Below are 17,162 nucleotides of genomic sequence, written 5' to 3'. Positions count from 1 at the left end.
TGTGATACATGTAACCGTTATATGAATAAAACTCGTGAATATAAAAACAATTATGCTATTGCTGTTTTAAAGAGGATTTATCAAAATCTCCTATATTACAATGACTGAATAAAACGCTCACAACTGTTGTTAAGACTAAACAGGCTGTTCTTTATTATTCTTTAACTCAATACAAGTATATTTTTATCATTTCAAAAACGGAACGGAAATCGAGGAATATGCTTATCACATTATCAAACTAGGAGCTGCCAAATCTGACCCTATTTGATAAAGCTGCTCATTAGTTTGCTAGCATGTAGCATATACAGAAAATATATTACTCTAATTACAAAAAATAAATAATAATTCAGATAAGTTTTAAATTAAAGATATAAGATTTTTCGTAAATATGAAATAACTTTTGATAATAACTTAATACATTTGTATATTGGATGAATGAAATGATAATGTGAGTACAAAATAATATTTTAACTTTCATAAATCTTACTTAAACGAAATTTCAAAAATTTTCAATATGTTTCAATTCCTACACTTGTATATTCGAGTGTATAATAAAATTATGTTTCTGAGTACAAACATACAACCTTCGATTATTGACCCAACTGTTTTGAAAATATTTTCATATTTTCGTTTCTCAAAGATTCTATGCCATTACTCATTACAATGCATATATTTTATAGAGCTTACTCGTAAAAAATTTAAATACTAAAAATGTGTTGCCTTATATTTTAATTGTACATACGAGTATGTGTTTGTATTTACTTACATATGTATGTGTTCGTACACATAAATATAATCTCAAACAATCAACAACTGATTTTGCATTTTACACGAAAATAAATTCATCTGGAAAATGTTTATGAGAACGTACTTTCATCTTTTAATCTCGACTTTACAACTGCATGGCGCATGCTGATATGTATGTATGTATTTATAACTTTTTTATTTCTTAACAAAAAGCTAATGAAGCCAGAGAGTTTTAATACGTTAAACAGATTGTGAAAATATTTTTGTAACATTTCGCAAACAACATTTCTAGTGTAAATAATTCAATAAACAGTTATTACATAGGTACATATACAAGTTACGAATGAGTATAACTTACATCCTTTTATGGAATAATATACAATTACAATAATATAATATTACAATTAAACATTTGATCGCTTTCTTTAATAAAATAAAAAAATTAATAAAATTTAACAAAGTTGTTTCGAATATTTTATACAGCCAAAGCAAATTAGCATTTTACGTAATAATTTAAATTAAAGCGATTATTTTAAGTAAATTTAGCAAATTAAATTTTGAGATTACTTGGAGCACATTTCACCAAATGCATTTTTCCGATTCTAAAATGCATATGTATGTATGTAGCTCGATAATATATTTTTCCAACTCTCATGCTCATATTATGAGCACAAACTACTTATTCCGTAATCAGTTCTTATAACATGTTGGTGCATTTACATATATTTAACACGCACAAAACTTTTTAGTTTTAGAGATTTTCTTATTTTTTAATGTGATAAACGTAAATACACACTTAGCTATGTTTTGTAAGAAGCATAGAATTTGAAGTGAACTATCTTAATTTAGATTTTAAATTTATAGTTTTCATTTGTTAAATATACACAAACCCAAAAATGATTGTATCTCACAACGACGACATTGATTTTGCATTAGTAGCTTCCCTTTGATATTAAATCGTTTTATAGTATGTATATCCAATATATACATGTATGTACATATGTATATGAAGTAAAAATTATAACATATGTATAGCTTCAGCAAATATTTAGCAAATACTTTTTCATAAACATTAGAATAGGAATAATAGGCGTAAACATACATCTATATTTAGTTGCAATAAATACAGTTCATGTAGCTGTTTAGTTTCAATTGTTCTCCCTTTTAGGTAACTTACGGCAAAAAAATGTGTCAAAAAGTAACCGTCAGTGTATAACTAATGCATTTCTCTTACAGGCTATCGTAAACTTTTCACAAAACCTTAGTACTTATTTGATATGTATGTGTGTATGAGCCCAATGGCATCCGTTTGATATGTATGCATATACAATTTTCAACAATTTACTCAAATTCTTCTCTGCAATTATGTATGTGCGCGTATCTATGACACTCTTCAACAGTACCACTTTTATGGCGTGGTACCAATGTATATATATTTATGTATGAATGTATTTCGTCCCTGCGTGTAATAGCGAACACGCTTCTAATGCAATCTTTTGCAATGATTTTTTAAATTCCAGTAAAATTGCTCCTCATCGTGGCGACTTAGCGTGGAAACTTAAAACCTACTCACTGCGGCCAATATGCTGAGGGCTACGTTGGTGAGCACTGCACTGCTGACTACGGTGGGAGCAGAATTTTTGCCACCACAATGCATCTTCTCCAATGGCATTGTTTGTACATAGTATTGTCGATTTTCTATTGGCATGAGACAAGTGGGCTTCTTTTTTTGTGCCATTTCGTCATCTCTGTTCTTCAGATCTTGCAAAAGCTTCGGGAACCAGGTGAGCTCACACGAGCAAACCAACGGATTATCTATGCACGGTTTGGAGTGTTTAATATTATAAATAGCAGCATTTTAGGTATTTCAAGTGAGTTTACCTGTGATGTCAATTATGCGCAGCGTGTCGGTGATTGGCTCCATGATATCTTGAGGTATCCGCGACAGCTTGTTGTTTTGGATGTTGAGGGTTTCGAGTGAATTCAAGATTTTCAAAAATCATGCTCGGTAAAACTTTCAGGCTAAAAATATAAAAATATATAAAATATTTCGTTAGCAAATTTATGTAGTTAGTAGCCAACATACTCATTCTTTTGGAAATTGAGGAACGTCAGTGAGTCTCCATAACCAGCAAAAGCGTCTTCTTGTATAAAACTTATGTTGTTATTTCTTAAATCTAGGTGACGCAGCCGATGCAGTGGACGCAAAGCTTCGCTGGGTATAGACTGAATATTGTTATCACCCAAGCGGAGATATTGTAGATTTTCTAAAATATTTATTTTAAAAGTTTATATTGAAAACTAAAAATGCACTATGCATATAATAAAATAACATCAACCTTCCAATCCCTTGAAAGCATCCTTGTCTATGATTTCTATTTTATTCCCCTCTAATTCCAATGAATTCAAAATACTTAGATGGGAAAACACATTGGCAGGTACAGTGGTGATCATGTTGTGCGCCAAAATCAAAGAGTCCAAACTTTCCATTCCTTAAATTGTGTTATTAAGTATTTTAAACATTTTCCAAATTCCAAAACCGTTTTTCTATTATAATACAACACCTGCAAAATCGCCTTCACGAATGCTTCCGATTTTATTCTCCTGAATTTCCAATTTCTTCAGGGTGTCAAGTATAGAGAGAGCCTGTTGTGGTACCGCAGTAAGATCATTTCCTCCAAGATTTAATCGTTTCAGTTTTCTAAATTAAATAAAAAGTCATAAAAGGCGTTTTTTTATTTAATTATGGATGTATGTAGTAGAATTATCATATATGTATGTATGTGTTACAGCGAAATTTAAATTATAACATTTAAATTAAAACTTCTATTTATATTTTCTTCAGTCGATTTAGACATACGAACAGTTGACCGGAAAGAAATAGCGTTACTACGCTCCAAAGAGCATACAGTTATGTGAAAAATAATAAGGACAGGGATGCATAAAAACAAAACAAGAATAAAATTGTAGTAAGTCATGAAAATTTCCGCCAGTAACCGGCATTTTTTATGACTCATTATTTATAAAAATAAATTCGGTTAGACAAATGCAAAGTATTTGCACACATTTAGTAAAAAGCCATTTTGTTTTTAACAAAGTCCGTAAGCAATTGTGCGATTTAATAAGGACAGCGTGTTATTCAAAACCAATAACTAAATTAGTTTTAATGTAACGTGTTTTTTTGCAGAGATAAGGCAAAAATAATACTTTTAGTTTTAATATTAATCAATTAAAACCAATTTTTATAGAATAGATATGGGAAAGGATAAGCACGACGATCCGAAAACTCGAGAACAGATTAAATATTTAGTGAAACAAGAAAATTCGGACAGAAAAGTAGCGAACTAGCTGAATGTATCCAAAACCATGGTTGAACAAACAGTAAAATGTGTTCCCCAGATTGAAACACGCGGTAGGAAGTCAAATATAACAATGTCTGTCCAAAAAAAAAAATATTTCGCAATGTTAAGAAAAATACATTTATTTCGTCAAAATAAATAAAATGTGATTTGAATATTGATGTTGACCCATCTACTATCCGCAAATTACTTATAAAGGAAAATCTGAAGAACCGAAGCCCGAGAAAAGTGCCTATGTTGAACGCGCAACGAAAGCTTAAGTTTGCTGAAGGACATGTTCTTCATGCCTAAAGAGCAATGGCGTAACTTTATCTGGTCTGGCAAAACAAAATTCAATTTATTTAATTCTGACCGTAGAATGCAGCCTACAACCCTAAATATGCGATAAAGACCGTTAAGCATGGTGGAGGAAACATTATAGTTTAGGGATAGTTTTCATACAATGGTCTGGGGCCGCTGCATAGGATAAAGGGGACTATGAAGGCAACCGATTATATTACAATACTACAAGAATTGATGCTACAGTACGCAGAAGACAATATGCCACTTACGTTGATATTTATGCAGAACAACGACCCTAAAAACACGGCCAAGTGTACAAAAGAATACAGTCAAAGCCTCCTTAAGAGCAAAGTGCCCAAGTAATATTGAAGAACTTTTTCAACTTATTCAAAATTCCTGGAATGCAATATATAATTTTATAAAATATTGCTATAACTTGTTCGTTGGGGTACAAATTTCAAAATATAACGAAATATCTCTGAATTACAGTCGCAATTTTTTGAAGACCCTTATTTAGAATTATGTTTAATGCAAACGCACCACTAAATACACTTACTTTTCAAGTCCTCGGAAAGCTTCGGGCTCTATGGTGACAATTTTGTTCTCGTATAACGTAAGTATTTCCAAAGTATCCAAACCTTCGAACGCATTATTATGGATAACACTAATTTTGTTGTGATTCAAATTCAGTATTAACAAGTGGTAAAGATGCTTTAAGGCTGCCGATGGTACTGTCTTCATTTGATTCTGCGAAATATCCAACTGTGTGAGTCCGTTACCTGTAAGAAATATTTCCACAACATTGTAAATAGTTATAGGTGAAAAATGCTCGCACTTACCTAATGAGCTGAGCGCATTTTCCTCAATGGCTGCTAAACTACTGTTGTGAATTGTCAAATGGCGGATGTCAAGCGCAAGAAAAACAAATCCTTGCAGTTTAGGTAGGTTGTTGTGACGTAATTTCAAATAGAAAATGATGGGACTCTGCCCCTTCAAGGTGCCCATTGATTTTGTTATATGTACCAAGTCCGTGGTTTCACACAAAATATCCAAACCATTCTTCTTTACCGTACAGATACAGGGTGCAATATCATTCTGCTCGGGACACACCTGTTGTTGCGGTGGATTTTGGGCGTCAATTTGTTGTATTCCAAGTGAAAGCGCCCAAAACGCAAACGTCAGGCCATATACGAAGAGGCTGCCACTGGTAACGCCGAAAACATTGCCTTTTGTCGCCACCGCCATTTTGCACTGTCACTATTTAGTTCTTTACTACTATGTAAGCGATCTCGCACGCACCCGCGCTGTTAATTTGATTCACGTTCTAAATCCGTCGTGTCGTGGAAGCTGCCTGTCACTAAATCAATTCACTTCTATTGTATGCCTGCAAGTTGAAGCGGAGGAGATGTGATTAACTAATGATCATATGAATAAAGCCCCAATCAGAGGCGAAATGAATGTGAAATCGTGCAGATTCGGATGCATGTACACAAATCGCACATATAAATATAAATCTACCTATTATGCTAGAATAAAAATGCATGCAAGTACGTCTACAAACACCACACACCGAAAATCCAAATTGGATGAAGAGACTTGCACGACTGCTAATACGACTAGTTGTGAAATGTTCAAACTTCCAATGAAAATTCAGCAATGTTCGGAAGCGGTCTAAAACTAACCGCAATGTACTACTACTTTGGAGACCTTGACTATATTTTCTATCTACATACGTATATACATACAATGATAGAAAGCATCCATCTTTGTGCCAACGCTTACAGAAAACCAGTAACATCTTCAGTATGAGGTTATACTTTTTATATGTAAGTATGTAAAGACTCACTGTTCAGACACGCCCACGAACGACATTCATTGTTAGTTCCCTACTTGAGCTTAACATATCGACATATCGATTCCCAGATATGTAAAATTCAAAATAATTTAAAAACAAAACTAAATATTTTAAACTGTTACTGAGAAAATAAATTCCTACTATCGATCGTAAGCTCAGATTATAAGGTATCATTACTGGGTGTATATGTTCAAATGTATATTATACATTACATGCATGTGCATGTATAAATCAAAACGTTCTGAATTTAAAACTACAAGTTCTGTAATTTTGCACAAATTAACCTGAATTAAATAAAATAAACTTACATATGTAGTAACTGGTGACTGAACAATGCATGCGACTCAATTATGGACGAATATTCCCTTCTAGTATACATAATATACCGGCTATCTAATAAGTGAAATAGAAATTGAACAAGACGAATGTGTATAGCGTGACACTTATTTCAATAGAATAAATCCTTTTTAAATAGAAATCTGTTATACTATATACTGATATCCGGAAATTATACAAGTGCAGTCTCCCAAAACAAGGTGCTAAATAGCGTCAAGAGAAATTTGTAGCCGAACAATAGATTTCTCATACATCTACTTAAGGGGTTAGGGGTAGTCAGAGGCACGAAAAAATTTGAGTTTTCAGTAATTTTTTTTTTACTATTAAATCATGTTATTTTACAAAAGTAGTAATATGGCATTATTATAGGATGTGTTGACTTGAAGTCACGAAAATTTAAAAAAAAAAAAAAAAAATATTTCCAAAGTTATAGTTGTTTGTGTTGACCCTGTTCCAAAAAAAGGTACTTGCGGTGACAAGCATAAGTCCCTGGAGATTCATCTAAAATCAGTCGGACGAAAAAAATTAGTTTTATAACTAGATAATCTTGGGCCTGATCGAAGGATTTTTTTTTTCAAAATTAACAAAATGGCGGCCTTAGGAAATTTTTTTCTAAATTTTTGCGAAAATATCAACAGTTAATTGGTCTTAAAAAATCGAAATTTTCGAAGAAATAAAAATCCTTCGATCAGGCCCGAGTTTATTATGTATTCTTAAAGCTGTATAAATTTCATTAAAATCTTCTGAACGGTTTTCGAGTTACAGTTGTCACCGGTTCAAAAAACTAGTACTCAAAACTATAACTCAAAAACTAATTATCGGATCAAGTGAAATTTTCAGAGAATATTTTTAAGATATTAAAAAAAAAATTTTAAATATCTAACTACCCCTTACCCCTTAAATCACCCGAAAGATTCAATTGAAGCAATATAATCTACATTAACAGCAAAAGTGGACTTTAAGCTTTAAAATACACACCAGATCATGTATTAACTATCTGTTTGAAAAAAAAAAATTCTCCTTTAAGTTTTCAAATTCAGACACTGGTTATTTGTTAATTTACAGAAACAGTTGTATATAAATTTATGATAATTATAAATTAGTACTTAAATGTTATAAATTAAATAACAATCAAATTCTTAAGCAATAGTAAGATACTTTTGAAATAATAAAAACTATTACTACTTACCCAAATTGGAAATCGTCATCCCTTGCAGAAGTACCGACTTTTTCATGCCTTCGGTCACTGTTTCATTAAAGGCAAAGTCATTTACTTGCATACATACGCGTTTAGTCCACAACAGTTCGACGCTCTGGGTCATGAATATCGGTTTTATTTGTTTATATCAAGAAACGACTACGTCCCTTGCCCCTATTATTGGCCTATAAGCTTATCAGACACCAGTTCATATGTACTTTGAAAATCGGTACGCGCCAAATCGAAGTGAGTGTGAAAGAATGTGGGTTGAAATAGATTTGAATTCACTGCACCCACCAAAGTGTCAAGTGGTCAAAAAAGAGAATTAATATTCTATTATAATCAACTTTAAGATAAAAGTATATATTTTGGTTTATAAACGATTTATGAATTTATACTATATATTCGTTGATGGGTTCATTTCCAAAATTCTTTTTATTGCATTAATTTCAGGTGAGCATGTATGTAATCTACTCTCACACTTCTACAAACATGGTCACTACGTGCATGCTCTACAATGTTTGTTTGTGTATGTATAACAGTGACTTAAGAAAATCAATATTCTGACAACACAGACTGAAATTAGGCGAACCACACATACGCACATACAACCACCCCAAAGAATGGGCTTGTGAAAGTTACCCACTTATTGTTCTTCCCCCAAATCCACATTCACAGTCACACACACCGTTAATATTTTTGTATGATATTCCCTTTGTTAAAAGTGAAATTAATTGTTGCTTCCTTGGTAGGTCTCTATATCTAAAGGCATTTCATTCTTTTCTTGTTTTTTTCTTTCAAGCTACTCTAATGTTCTGTGTCCGTTGTACAAAAACATTCACATACATAGGTATATGGGTTTGGACTATTGTTTTCATGATAATTGTATCCAATTCCGTTTATTTTAATATTTTAAAATTATTGAAAATTCGAGTTTTTATGTAAGTTAATTTTCATTACGTCTGCCACAACGTCCCAAAAAAATTCACTGCGATTTGCTGCGCTCGCTCAACGCTTATCGAACAGACAGGAAATCCCGCGCGCGTGTTTTAACTGTAACACCGACAACCAGAGACTGAAAGAAATTCTAATGAGAGAACATTTCAACGCATTCGTAATCCCATCGAATGGGGTTTGTTCGGCTAGGCGCAATTGACATTCTCACCATTCTCATCTGTTGAATAATAAAACTTGGTTAAAATTACTAATGTTCTGTATAAATCGAAAGTTAAATAAATACAAAAAAAATTGAAGAAACCATTTTTTGGATCTAAATTACTTATTAAAACCGTACGAGTAGTTCTTTTCAACAAAGCCCTAAAATTATTCAAACAAAAAAATCCTACAATTATTAAAAAAAAAACAAAAAAAAATCCTACAATTATTACAAAAAAAAATCCTACAATTATTATGTATGTATACAGTGTTATGATTGATTTTGCAACAATTTTCATTTTCAAAATAATTCAAAAATATAGGGCATTCGAACGGGACAAAAATCAGAAGTGGTTTTGGTGGAGAATGATTCAAAAGCTGATTTCAGCGAACACTGAGGCAATTTTCAAATGTTACTTGCTTTTAAAATTGGTATGTATTATTCTTAAAAATACTTCCTAGTATTTTATTAATGTGATAACAAAAGAGCAAAAACTTGCAGTTTTTTTCTATTTGTGCCTTTAGAAAAATTTTTCCCAGAGCAAAAGTTAATTTATAACATGTTTCTTTAATAAAACTTTGAAATAGAAATATCGAAATGAGAAAAGTAGCTCCTGCGCGATTAAGCCTTGGTATATCTTAAAAAGTACATAGTATGTACATTAAATTTGATTTTTTATCTATAAAAATATGCCAAATAATTGTAATTTAAATAAATAATTTTTAATACTTTGACATACATATATTATAATCCAATATAAAAAACACATAGTATTTTTTTACTTCCATGTACAAATGAACCGACAAAGAATACCTGAGCAATTCACAACCTGTCGTAAAGCATCGTAAAATCGTAAAATTATAAAAAAAACAAGTGTAAAAATTTATAATTTTACGATTTTACGATGCTTTACGACAGGTTGTGAATTGAACAACCGTTAAATTTCTCTCCTTTAAAATGTTCAATGATTTTAAGACAGAATAAAGACAAAAAACAATATAAAATTACCGAAGAAAATACAAAAATTACTTAACATACAAAAGCGTTATTCACATCCAATTATTACTTATTACGAAGATTTGTAAATAATAATACTTTTCAACAGTTTTTAGATGTAATATTAAGACCGAAATACTGATAAAGATTATTATATCTAATATTATACCGTTTCCAATTTTTTAGATTTAATATTTTTAAAGAATCTTGCCATTGCCGCTTGCACTGCGCCAAAAGTTTTCGGTATCTGCAAGCTACGTGTTATCCACTGTGGCAACTTCGCTTGAATATCAGCCCTGCAATAACGCTCGTCCAAAAGCAAAACGCAAGCGTAATCGTTGATATGCCGCACAGACCTTCCGATGCATTGATTAACCGCTTTCAAGCAAAGATTCTCATAATATTCATTGCCGTTACCAGGGCCCAGTGTCTCATCTAAATACCGCATACGCTCCTGTAACTCAACAGATTGTCGATTTGGATAAGGCATGCCCACGACAATAACACACCTTCCCAGATCATCCGCAAAGTTAAGGCCCTCACTCAATTTTCCTCCGACAACGCTGAAAAGAAGCGCTCCACCACCACTTTGCGCTTTTATCGCCGCACTGTAGTCATTTAAAAGCTTCTCGACCGACGAGCCTGTCGCCTCAGCTGCACGAGTCTCGGAAAATACACGTTTTTTCGTCGCTATTCTCTCCAATATGCCGCACTTTTGCAAATAATTATATATTAGGTCTAAATATTCGTACGAAGGAAAAAAGCAGACAATTCCTGCTGGTATTACATTGCAAACATTTTGAATAATCATGCCACATTCGGTAAGCTACAATAATTAAAAAACAAATCGTCTCATTAGTTAGTTATACAAACGTAAGGAAATCAATGTTTTGAAGTATAGGAATGTATCTATAGGATTAATAAACCGTATTAGAATTTCTTCAAATAGGCTCTCAGGTGTAATTTGCAAATGATCACTTCCAATTTAGTCAATCCTATTAGATTTGCTTATCCGTATTACTATATGACCTACTATTTAATCTTAGTAAACAAATATAATCGTGGTTATACCCGTCAATGACCGAAAGGTGTTACAAACACGAAAACATTGCTTTTGCCACAAACCTAAAATGTCACAGTGTCACCAGGCGATTGTTCACTACAAATAGTACAAATTTATGTATTTATGTACCGGTGCATTTCTACCAACTTATAGTTTTCAACCGTTGTTCCATTGAGTTCATCCTTAAACTCTTCTAACGAACCATACAGGTTTTCCGAAAGAAGTGTTCTAAAGATATATACGATATTGCAGCCGATTAAATTCTTCGACACAATTACTTATTTCAGATAAAACCAATAATTCGTTTGAAACCAACTTATCTAATACTCTTCTTATTTCAACTTGAATTAACCTTCTGTACCCAATGATACCCGATATGAACATTTAATTGAATTCTTACCATATCTTTAGTACTGCGCTCAGTATAATTGAAACAAAGTCGGCGACCTGTTGGTCCTTGTGCAACTATTAGAGGTAGTACTGCATCGGATGACACTACGTGATCATAAAAATGCTCCCGAACTCGATTGGGACATGCACTAAATAATTGCTCGGTCAGTTCTCTGGTCGGTTGCATTGTGCCTCCAGCTACAATTATCTAGTAATATTTATTATGTTGTAAATGTTAAATATATATAAAAAAAAAACGTTGCTGGAAATACTTACAGAGCGAGCATCTTGGATAACATCCGCGAAGTGAGCACCAGGATTTAATAAAATGTACTTAAGCGTACTGTTGCCGACAACACCAGTTCCATCGACCCTTAAAACAACACGTCCATCCTCCGCTTTTTCAGTTAATGATTGAATAAACGTAAGGAAAGCGCGGAATGGTGCGCTAATTGGTGTTACGGTATTGAAACTTCTTTGATTATTTACTTTATTTACAACATCTATTTTCTCAAAGGCAGTTTTATTCTTAAGATTATTTTTTTGCAAAGTCTCAATTTGTTTAAGGAGTTGTTTTGTAGCTGAACTTTCCAACTGTTCATCTACTGATGCTTTTGAAAAATCTGGCTTTTCGGAAAACCCTTGCAATTTTTGGGCCAGTCGGGATTTCTCACAAAACTGTAGCAAAGCAAATAAGTCAATGTTATAAAATTCAGCTTCTGCAGTAAGTTCGTATGTGCGAAGAACTCTAGAAATTGGTGACATTTTTCCTGCAGAGACAGGTGTGTCAGTTTGTAGTATTTTTACAAGTCGTTTTACAATGAATATCAGTTGGTTGATTTTAAGTAAACTGACTGCACTGAACCGTTTTAAGTACCGCATTTTATATTTAGTAAGTTGTTGTTGTACTAATAATAGTTGCTGCAAAGTCAACTCGCAGCTATGCAAATGAGCAATTGTATCTAGCAAATTGTGTGCCTCGTCTATAATGACAATGGCACCTCGCAAGTCGATGCCTGCCTGGAGACGCGTCTGCCGATGCAGAAGCATTTGATATGTGAGCATTATAAGTTGTGCTGACTTCGCAGCTTCTCTTGCCGCGTAATATGGACACGCATTTATTGATTCACCTTCCGTCACCAACTCCTCGATGTCCATTATATTAAACAAAGCAGTTTCGCTTAGATTCTGCATCAAATTAACTTTGCGATATTTACAACATTTGGTCCCTACATTCTCTTTGCCTTCTTTATTTTTTGGAGCCATATCTAAGCACTTTTCGTTAATGACACTTACGTTAGGCAATTTTTTCACTTGCGGATTTATACATAATTGCTGACGGGATGCTAAGGACACACATCGTATTCGGCGCCCGTAGGGCGTGCGTTTTACTTCTCTTACGACTTGCGCTAGCTGAGAATGAGTACGACTGCAGAAAAATACCTGGAAAACAAATGCAATTGATTTATGTTGTAGAGAAAAAAACATATTTTATAAAAGACTGTATCTGCGATTCATACTCCGATATTTTGAATCTTAGGGCTCTAATGATTAATTTGTTTAATACATATATATTTATCCAATGAATTTCAAATAAAAAAAAAATAATTTATATAAATGATATCATATTATAGGATATTATAAATTATGCATTCTATGAAATAAATGCAACAATTTTCTACAATTACATATGAGGTTGTTACCTGAATGGGACGATATTTATCTTCTTCATCGTGGATATCTTGGTCTTGCCTATCAAAATTCGCAGAGTGCTCATCCCAATCAACGATATCAGTCTCATCCTCTTGGTTTAAATCACTTTCTAGTACCATTTTTTTCGAATTATTATTCTGACGTTCTTTTTGAAACTCTATTTGATGCTCATACATTTCTTTCAATCGGTCATGATGTAACTGCAACATTTTTTGGAAACGGCGGTGGATCGCAAGTTGTTTCTTTTTCTCCGTAGCTTCATAGCTGGCAGTTATCCAATCTTCCACCACATCAACAGTACTCCCAATACATTTAACTTCTAGGTCCAGGCTAGAAATACGTTCTGCCAAATCTTTTCGCTCCAAATTCTTAAAAAAAATTATTAATAGGACAACAATATTTTACGAAATATATTACCTCACGATCTTCAATCCATTTTAAAACAGAACACGTTAAAGTCAATGATTTTCCTGTTCCTGTTGGACTCTCAAATATACCAATTGACTTTTGGGTCAAAGTATTGTAAACGGCTTCCATTAGCTCCTTCTGTATTTCGTAAGGAGTAAATGGAAATTCATAATCATTCGGAGCATCTAAACATTTTTTAGGCGAAAACATATTTGATTTTATTTCTTGAAGTGCTCATCAAATAGTTTTTTTAGTTCAAAACATAAATTAAATATAACAATGCCCGCCCGCCAGTTTTATATCTTCCTCTGTGTTTGTGTTTTTATTTGTATCTACAAATTTTGCATTGACAGCAAAAACTACATCCAAACAAACAGAACGAATGAATTCATAATAGCAACTACACACGTTGTGAAAGTAAGTACAATTTCTGAAAGAGCCGTACAATCGGATGATAATAATTGCATTAAACAAATATAAATGAAACGAATAATTTTAGATGTAGATAGAACTCTTCAAATTGCTGGAGGCTGAAAGAATAAGTTAATTGTGGTTTAAATATGAGATTATAAATATTTAACGTTAATTAATGATGTTATAGATTCATTATTTATTACATATGTTTAGTGAAGAATTTAGATGAAGGAACACTTCCACAAGCTTGTGCAGCTGCCTTAGCACCTGCAGCAGTACCTACTCCAGTCATTTATAGTGCGCAACTTTGGCTTCTTTGATTACGGAGTTAAGAGTAGTCAGAATTTTCAAAAAATCGTTTTTTTTGTTTTGCATTTTCATAGAGTATTTCAAGTATTCTCTGAAATTTTAAGTTTTTAAATAAATATACATACAATACAAATATTTTCGAGGGATTCAATAATGTGTAAGGGTTCTCGGGCGCTCTCAAAACTGTAGCTCGGAAACCACAGGGAAGATTTCAATGAAATTTATACCACTTTTTTCAACATGAAAAACTAGCGTCTGGCGAAGGATACTTAATACTTTACATTTTCATATAATTTTTTAATATCTCTGACTACACCTAACCCTTTATGGCAGAAAAATATATATGTATATAAAAAGCTAAATCTAAGACAATTTATTACTACAATCGCCTAGTTTAATCTTTACTGCTGTCAAATTTCACTTTAGTTCCGCCGATATCATCAAACTTCAACTAACGTGAAGTGCAGTTCTTTAGGGTAAGAGAGGGGTTTAACGTTATAATACCCTGAACAAGGTATATTAAGTTTGCCACAATATTTGTGACACCCAAAAAGAAACGTCGGAAACCCTATACTGTGTATATATAGCCACGTTCGTTTGTATCTTAGATTTCAGATATCGGTCTGAAATTTTGCACACGGCCTTTCCTTATCAAGGACCTGCTAATTTGTCGGAATTACCGATATCGGATAACTATAGCATATGGCTGTGATGTGTTGAAAACTTTTTTATTTGTCGAAGTACAATCTCAGAAGAAAATGTTTACATCGGACTACTAACTATAGCATCTGAATATTTTTATACCCGTTGGTCTTGGTTTCTCAGTGGAGCCAGACTTTTCAGCTGAGCTCTAAGCTACCGGGGGGGTCGGCAGGTCGCGGGTAGCCGGACGGCCTGTAGTAGCAGGCTAGTTGCGAAATAAGTTATGACGAATAAGAAACCCCCGACGAGGAGCGGCAGGAGTGGAGGTTGCGGTAAAAAAGGCAGCTAAGCTGATGAAACCCCTGCGACAGAGGTGAGCCGATACCGCCTCTTAAAAGTAGGTGTCCTCCCCCACCATGCATGGGCATGGTGGGTAATACAAAAATCCAGGCGCGACGGACTCATAATGAGCGGCTTCCTGGTCAGCATCTGTTCACCATGTCAGGTGCGGCTGTTAAAGTTTTTTGACCGATGTACATCGCGGCGCACTGGGAGTCCCTTTAAATCTTTTCAGCGACTTCTCTGCTGCCGAGATGGGTAGGGTGATGTGAGCCCCTTCGGGCTCTGGTCAAAGAGTGTACATTGGGCGCAAGATTAGTAGTCTGCGTTGCCCCGGGCGAGCACTGGTCCGTCCGTGTTTTCCGGGACCAGTAAAGCGAAGAACAGGCCTCAGGGAACTGGGGTAGGTGCATAGCCACTGAGGGTACACCCGCTCCTGTTTATTTCGGTCCGCCCCCCTACACACGATGCGCTGGTACAAAAGAAAGAAATGGAATTTTACATGAGAAAAAACAATACAAACAATACAAACGACAGCAGAAGTAGCAGCAACAGTAGCAGTAAAATCTATGCTACCATACTGGGAAACGACGCGGGAAACGCAAGAGATGTGAATAATCCCAAAGTGCCAGGAACTGACTCCCAAAGGACACCAGTAATAGAAATAAATCCATTTAAGCGGTATTCGCGACTTAGTAGATCTCCCCTAAAGATGCTTAGCGTAGAAAAACCAACGCGAACAAGATCGTCGCTACCAGCGCTGCAAGACAACACGCCGCAAGCGAAGGCGGTAAAACCTCGCGGCGACCACATGAATGAGCTTGGTGAAGAAATTAAGAAGTTGTTAGATATGATGCGTCCACCGCAGCGTACAATCAACAATAATCTTAGGGACCTCGTTGGCAATATAACGAAGATTTACGAAAAAGCCTTGGAGGAGCACCAAAAGAGCAAGGAAGCAAGACGGAGTATCTTAAATATGCCCGCAACAACGGAAATAACGCCTAAAAGACCTCGCGAAGAAAAACTGGCGAAAAGGCAAACTCCTCCAAAAAAGAATGAAACCACCCATGGAGAGGAACCAAATAAGGTTAAAAATAACGAGGAAATAGGAGATAAGTCAATCTCAATCAACAAAGGACAGATACCGGGAAAACAAGATAGCTGGATGGAAATCAGAAGGAAAAGGAAGGCAGCATATAAGCACAGACCTAGGCCTGATGCGATTGCGCGAACCGGCAACATGACATACAGCGATATTTTAAGGGCTGTTAAAAAAGAAGATGCCCTGCAGAAACTGGGGGAAAGTGTAACCCGGATTAGAAAGACGACCTAAGGTGAAATTTTAATGGAACTTAAGAACGCGCAAATGGAAACACTGCCGACTACACCAGCGAAATAGGCAAAGTGCTTGGAGATCAAGCCAAAATTAAAACCCTAACGAGTGAGACCACTGACCACTGGAAATCCGGGATCTGGATGAAATAACCGGAGAGGAAGACATTGCCAATGCTATTCGCACACAAATAGAAAAACTAGGGGATTTTGATAAAATCCGCCCGCCTTACAGGCTAGGCTACTTATTGAAGCCAAAAAAATTAAAATAGGATGGGTAGTGTGTAGGATTAGGAAGAAGCTGAACCTTAAAAGATGCTTCCGGTGCTTGGAAAATGGCCACCTGGCGAGAACCTGCAAAAACTCAGACGATAGGAGTCAGTGCTGCCTCAAATGTGGGGAAAAAGGTCTCTTTGCAAAGACATGCAACAAGGAGCCGTCTTGCAGTGCATGTAAAAAACAAGCAAGATATGTCCCAGCAGGTATGGAACTTTGCTGAGAATGGAGATTCGCGACAGCTCTAATGGAAAACCAAAATATGCCACGCGTTCTCATTCCCGTTTCCACAAAAAGAGCAGTCAAACCCATCGCCATGTCCATATTTGGTAAATACGGAAGGA

General features: G+C 34.6%; 2 protein-coding genes and 1 long non-coding RNA gene across 4 annotated transcripts in view; 1 reads left to right on the top strand and 2 right to left on the bottom strand.

The window, feature by feature from the left end:
* The window catches only part of LOC126756058 (uncharacterized), a 147,567-nt gene that overhangs the window by 91,218 nt on the left and 39,187 nt on the right, over window positions 1–17,162 (top strand). The gene's annotated exons all lie outside the window — the stretch shown is intronic.
* On the bottom strand, window positions 125–8,859 carry LOC126756047 (chondroadherin-like protein). The gene is given in 10 exon segments (XM_050468858.1): window positions 125–2,562; window positions 2,629–2,734; window positions 2,736–2,769; window positions 2,834–3,014; window positions 3,087–3,239; window positions 3,312–3,448; window positions 4,945–5,167; window positions 5,228–5,772; window positions 7,769–8,064; window positions 8,738–8,859. Coding segments are annotated over 8 exon segments (1,497 nt in total). The 5' UTR covers window positions 5,634–5,772; window positions 7,769–8,064; window positions 8,738–8,859; the 3' UTR covers window positions 125–2,305.
* On the bottom strand, window positions 9,424–13,840 carry LOC126756044 (ATP-dependent DNA helicase DDX11). 2 transcript variants are annotated; one of them, XR_007666540.1, is made up of 6 exons: window positions 13,513–13,840; window positions 13,086–13,463; window positions 11,659–12,825; window positions 11,393–11,590; window positions 9,869–10,755; window positions 9,429–9,746 (listed from the first exon to the last, which is right to left on the bottom strand). XR_007666540.1 is itself a non-coding variant. In XM_050468854.1 (5 exons), exons 1-5 carry the CDS (start codon window positions 13,711–13,713, stop codon window positions 10,093–10,095), a joined length of 2,607 nt encoding a protein of 868 aa, XP_050324811.1. In that variant the 5' UTR covers window positions 13,714–13,840; the 3' UTR covers window positions 9,424–10,092. The 2 variants fall into 2 exon arrangements, 1 of the variants encoding a protein (XP_050324811.1); XM_050468854.1 differs by having other exon boundaries at window positions 9,424–10,755.

The sequence above is a fragment of the Bactrocera neohumeralis genome, chromosome 4, assembly GCF_024586455.1.
Source record: "Bactrocera neohumeralis isolate Rockhampton chromosome 4, APGP_CSIRO_Bneo_wtdbg2-racon-allhic-juicebox.fasta_v2, whole genome shotgun sequence".
Classification (NCBI taxonomy): Eukaryota; Metazoa; Arthropoda; class Insecta; order Diptera; family Tephritidae; genus Bactrocera; species Bactrocera neohumeralis.
The sequence above is the reverse complement of the archived record's forward strand: the minus strand, read 5'-3'. Positions and strand labels throughout refer to the sequence as shown.

Excerpts from the sequence above, each read along its gene's own strand:
- LOC126756044 (XM_050468854.1), bottom strand. The coding sequence starts at position 13,713 with ATGTTTTCGCCTAAAAAATGTTTAGATGCTCCGAATGATTATGAATTT. Across the intron at positions 11,591-11,658 it reads TTATCCAAGATGCTCGCTCT|ATAATTGTAGCTGGAGGCAC; the intron begins GTAAGTATTTCC and ends AAATATTACTAG. Across the intron at positions 10,756-11,392 it reads AGCGCAGTACTAAAGATATG|CTTACCGAATGTGGCATGAT; the intron begins GTAAGAATTCAA and ends TAATTATTGTAG.